The sequence below is a fragment of the Oryzias latipes genome, chromosome 8 (assembly GCF_053564925.1).
Source record: "Oryzias latipes strain Hd-rR chromosome 8, Olatipes_Hd-rR_3.1".
Classification (NCBI taxonomy): Eukaryota; Metazoa; Chordata; class Actinopteri; order Beloniformes; family Adrianichthyidae; genus Oryzias; species Oryzias latipes.
The window spans coordinates 14,377,946-14,381,006 of NC_136244.1; the positions used below are offsets into that span (position 1 = coordinate 14,377,946).

The window sequence follows — 3,061 nt, forward strand, 5'->3', positions numbered from 1 at the left end:
ATGGATCATTTGCTAAATCATATCAAAAATTGTTTTTAAGTCTAAACCAGTACAACTTTTTTGGCAAACTCTTGTTTTTCTTTTTTGGTGTTTTTCTAAAGATAAGAAAAATTTGATATTAACAATTTTCTTCAATACCATATATTACTAATATTTTTACTTTGTTGGTCTGTCTATCACAGATAATAAGAATTTTATTGATTTCATACTTTTACTCCTGTAAATAATTATCTCCAAATAAAGTGGTGCTGTTTCTTACAACAAAAATCTGGGCATTTGTTTCCTATGCTTCCAAAACTCATTGCAAGCTTTCAAGTGAGGAAAGACAACATCACCAAATTTACCGGGAAAGCAGTTTTATGTTTTTTGTCACACAGTTTTAAACATCAGTGGTCACACAAATACAAAAATAAATGATAAAACTGCATCAAACATGAATGTTACATTTCTACAAACTCTAACTACGTAGGATCTTCAGTTGCTGGTAATGAAAAAAAAATTTAGACTTTTTTCAGTGGTCACCCAAGAGCGTAAAGCATCTACTACGTAAATAAACTGAACCCAAAGTCTTACAGGGGTGTGAAATAACAAAGTCATGACAACTTGAGAGGGGGAAAGTGCAACAGAAAAAATGCATATTTAAGTGATCGTGTATCAGAGTAAAAAGAACATCTTGTTTATGCCCACATCAGCAAAGGGAGCTGATCTCACTCTTGCTGCAGCCCCATTTGCAGCAAGCGTTAGACAGACCCACCACCACATCCCGACCTTTGCGGTCAGCTTTGCGAAGAGCCTCCAGGATCTCATCGGTGATGAAGGAACGTGTGGGCCTGCTGAACATTCCGTCTTGGTTGTCTCTGGACACAAAGCTAAGATCTTTGTTCCTCTGGAAGAGACGCTCCACCACAAAGTTCTGTTTTAAACCCTCTGAAGATTCTTCTGGATAGATACCAAATGGATCTTCTGAACCATCTGCAGGGGTTAAATGCGCAAGTGAAATATCTCTGACACAGTAAAAGTATTACATTTAAAAAGAATTGTTGCCTTTTTTACTTACATTGTTAAATGCAGGACAAATAAACAATGATTTTACTAAAATAACACCCATCTTTATTTTAGACAATAATTGAGCAGCCCCATAAAAATATTTGTAAAACCAGGAATGAAACAATGAATGTTTTGGACAAGAAAAAATTCCTTTAAATTTTTTGAACAAATCCCACATTCCGGAACTCACAATCTTTTAACTCCAACAGAGATTATAGATGAGAAATACTAAGTGAAGGGTCAACATAAGGCCTGACCTGCACTCCCCAGTGAACGTTTCCATCTTGAACCTCCACATGTGAAGATAACTGCCCGGATGAATTCTCGGCCACAGAGCTTCACCCCATACGCAGGGTTCTCCATTGGTTGAGCTCCAGCCAGAACTAGGCACAAAGCCAATACCACAGCTGTCCACATGGTACCAGGAGCAGCTATAACAAGAAAGTGCCTCCTTGATGGAAAAAAATATGTTTCCTTATTCACCTCTATCCTTTCAGTCTTCTCGTCTGCATGAGGTGAGCATTTGCAGGTGACCCAGGCATGGTTTATAAAGAGTTTTGGAGCCATACAATTGGAGCCACGCTCTCTGCGCATGCAGGCCCTTCTCTAGAGAAACAGATCTGAAAGGGAGATACAGAGGGAGACCTTTATGGAAACAAAAAGGAGAGCAAAGGTACCATAAAATGTGTGTGAGGCCCCTCCAAACTATGTGCTTTAGTTTGTGATGCACATTTGTGTTCAGATCTAATTTTCCAGCATTTTTAAACAGCTGATAAAACACAAAATAATTAATACATGTCTAAGGATTAAAGCAACACTGCAAACAATGTTCTACTTCTATTTAAGGGAAAACATCATGGTTATTCAGGAAGGGTATATTTTGCATGCATGCAAAGATTAAAGTGTGTGACTTCTTTATTTAGATATAATTAAGAAAATAAATAGACAAAAAAAAACATCTGTAATTTTTTTACTGTATGCATTAACTTGGCCTTCATTAAAGAAAATGTAAGTGACTTAAATATGTTCACTGGAGGGATTTTCCAGAACATTGATGGCATTCTGCCTACTGACAGATGCTGGCAGTGTTACCTAGATAATGCTTCATCCTAGCGCATTAGTTTTGCCATTTTCAATCCCCCTATGACCTTGAATAACTCTGTACTGTATTGTTTTTCTTCTTCTTTGAAAACCACCTATTGTGCCTATCTTTGGCAAAAAGGTGAACAGAAAAAAATGGACACAAAACCACTGACATTTTCACAGACAGATAACACAGAAACTGCATCATGACTCTGACAAATACCAAACACATTTTTATCTATGTATCCGCAGTCAAAGGTTACCTGTTTAGGAAATTACAATGAAGATGATGAATCTGTAATTATCGGGATAATAAAAAGCAGTGGCATTTTGGCATGGTGCCCTTCTGACACTCATTAACACATGGTCATGTGGCAATTATTGGAGCTATTGCAAAAGGCTATGTCCTAAAATGCTTTAATGCTCAATAATCGTAAACGATCATTAGTTAATTTTTTTTATTGTACACGGCATTAAGTGTTGAGATTTAAACTGATTGCTGGATGTTATTTTACACACAAATCTGAGACTATCTTTGTGTGGCATTGCATTTCTTTAAAAAAAAAAAAAAAGATCCTAAGGTATCTTATGTGTGGATGAGGCTTTCCTCTCACAGAAGACATTCGATCCCACTTGATTGATATCTGTGGAATGTGTGGAGTCAGAAAGGATAAACCTTTGTTGTGTAATTTCTTCCTCCCCAATTCCAATTCTCATGTCGAAATTGGAAAACAACCTGACAAAAATGTGCAGGTACAAATATATATTTGTTTTAATTACTTTGGGAAAACTCTTTGTTGTGTTGCTAATTGAATCATTTTAAAGATAGAGTTAAACATGCAATAATTTCTTGCACGCGGGCGTGGAAGGCTGTAGATAAGGCAGAAACGACTTTGGCCCTTTAAGACAAATCTGAAGTCTTCAGCCAATC

At 36.7% G+C, this 3,061-nt stretch overlaps 1 protein-coding gene across 2 annotated transcripts; it reads right to left on the reverse strand.

Annotated features, from left to right (window-relative positions):
• Positions 1 to 548: 548 nt before the first annotated feature.
• Positions 549 to 1,666, reverse strand: rln3a (relaxin 3a). Of its 2 annotated transcripts, XM_078950802.1 has the most exons (3): positions 1,531 to 1,666; positions 1,305 to 1,430; positions 549 to 972 (listed from the first exon to the last, which is right to left on the reverse strand). In XM_078950802.1, exons 2-3 carry the CDS (start codon positions 1,408 to 1,410, stop codon positions 689 to 691), a joined length of 390 nt encoding a protein of 129 aa, XP_078806928.1. In that variant the 5' UTR covers positions 1,411 to 1,430; positions 1,531 to 1,666; the 3' UTR covers positions 549 to 688.
• Positions 1,667 to 3,061: the final 1,395 nt, after the last annotated feature.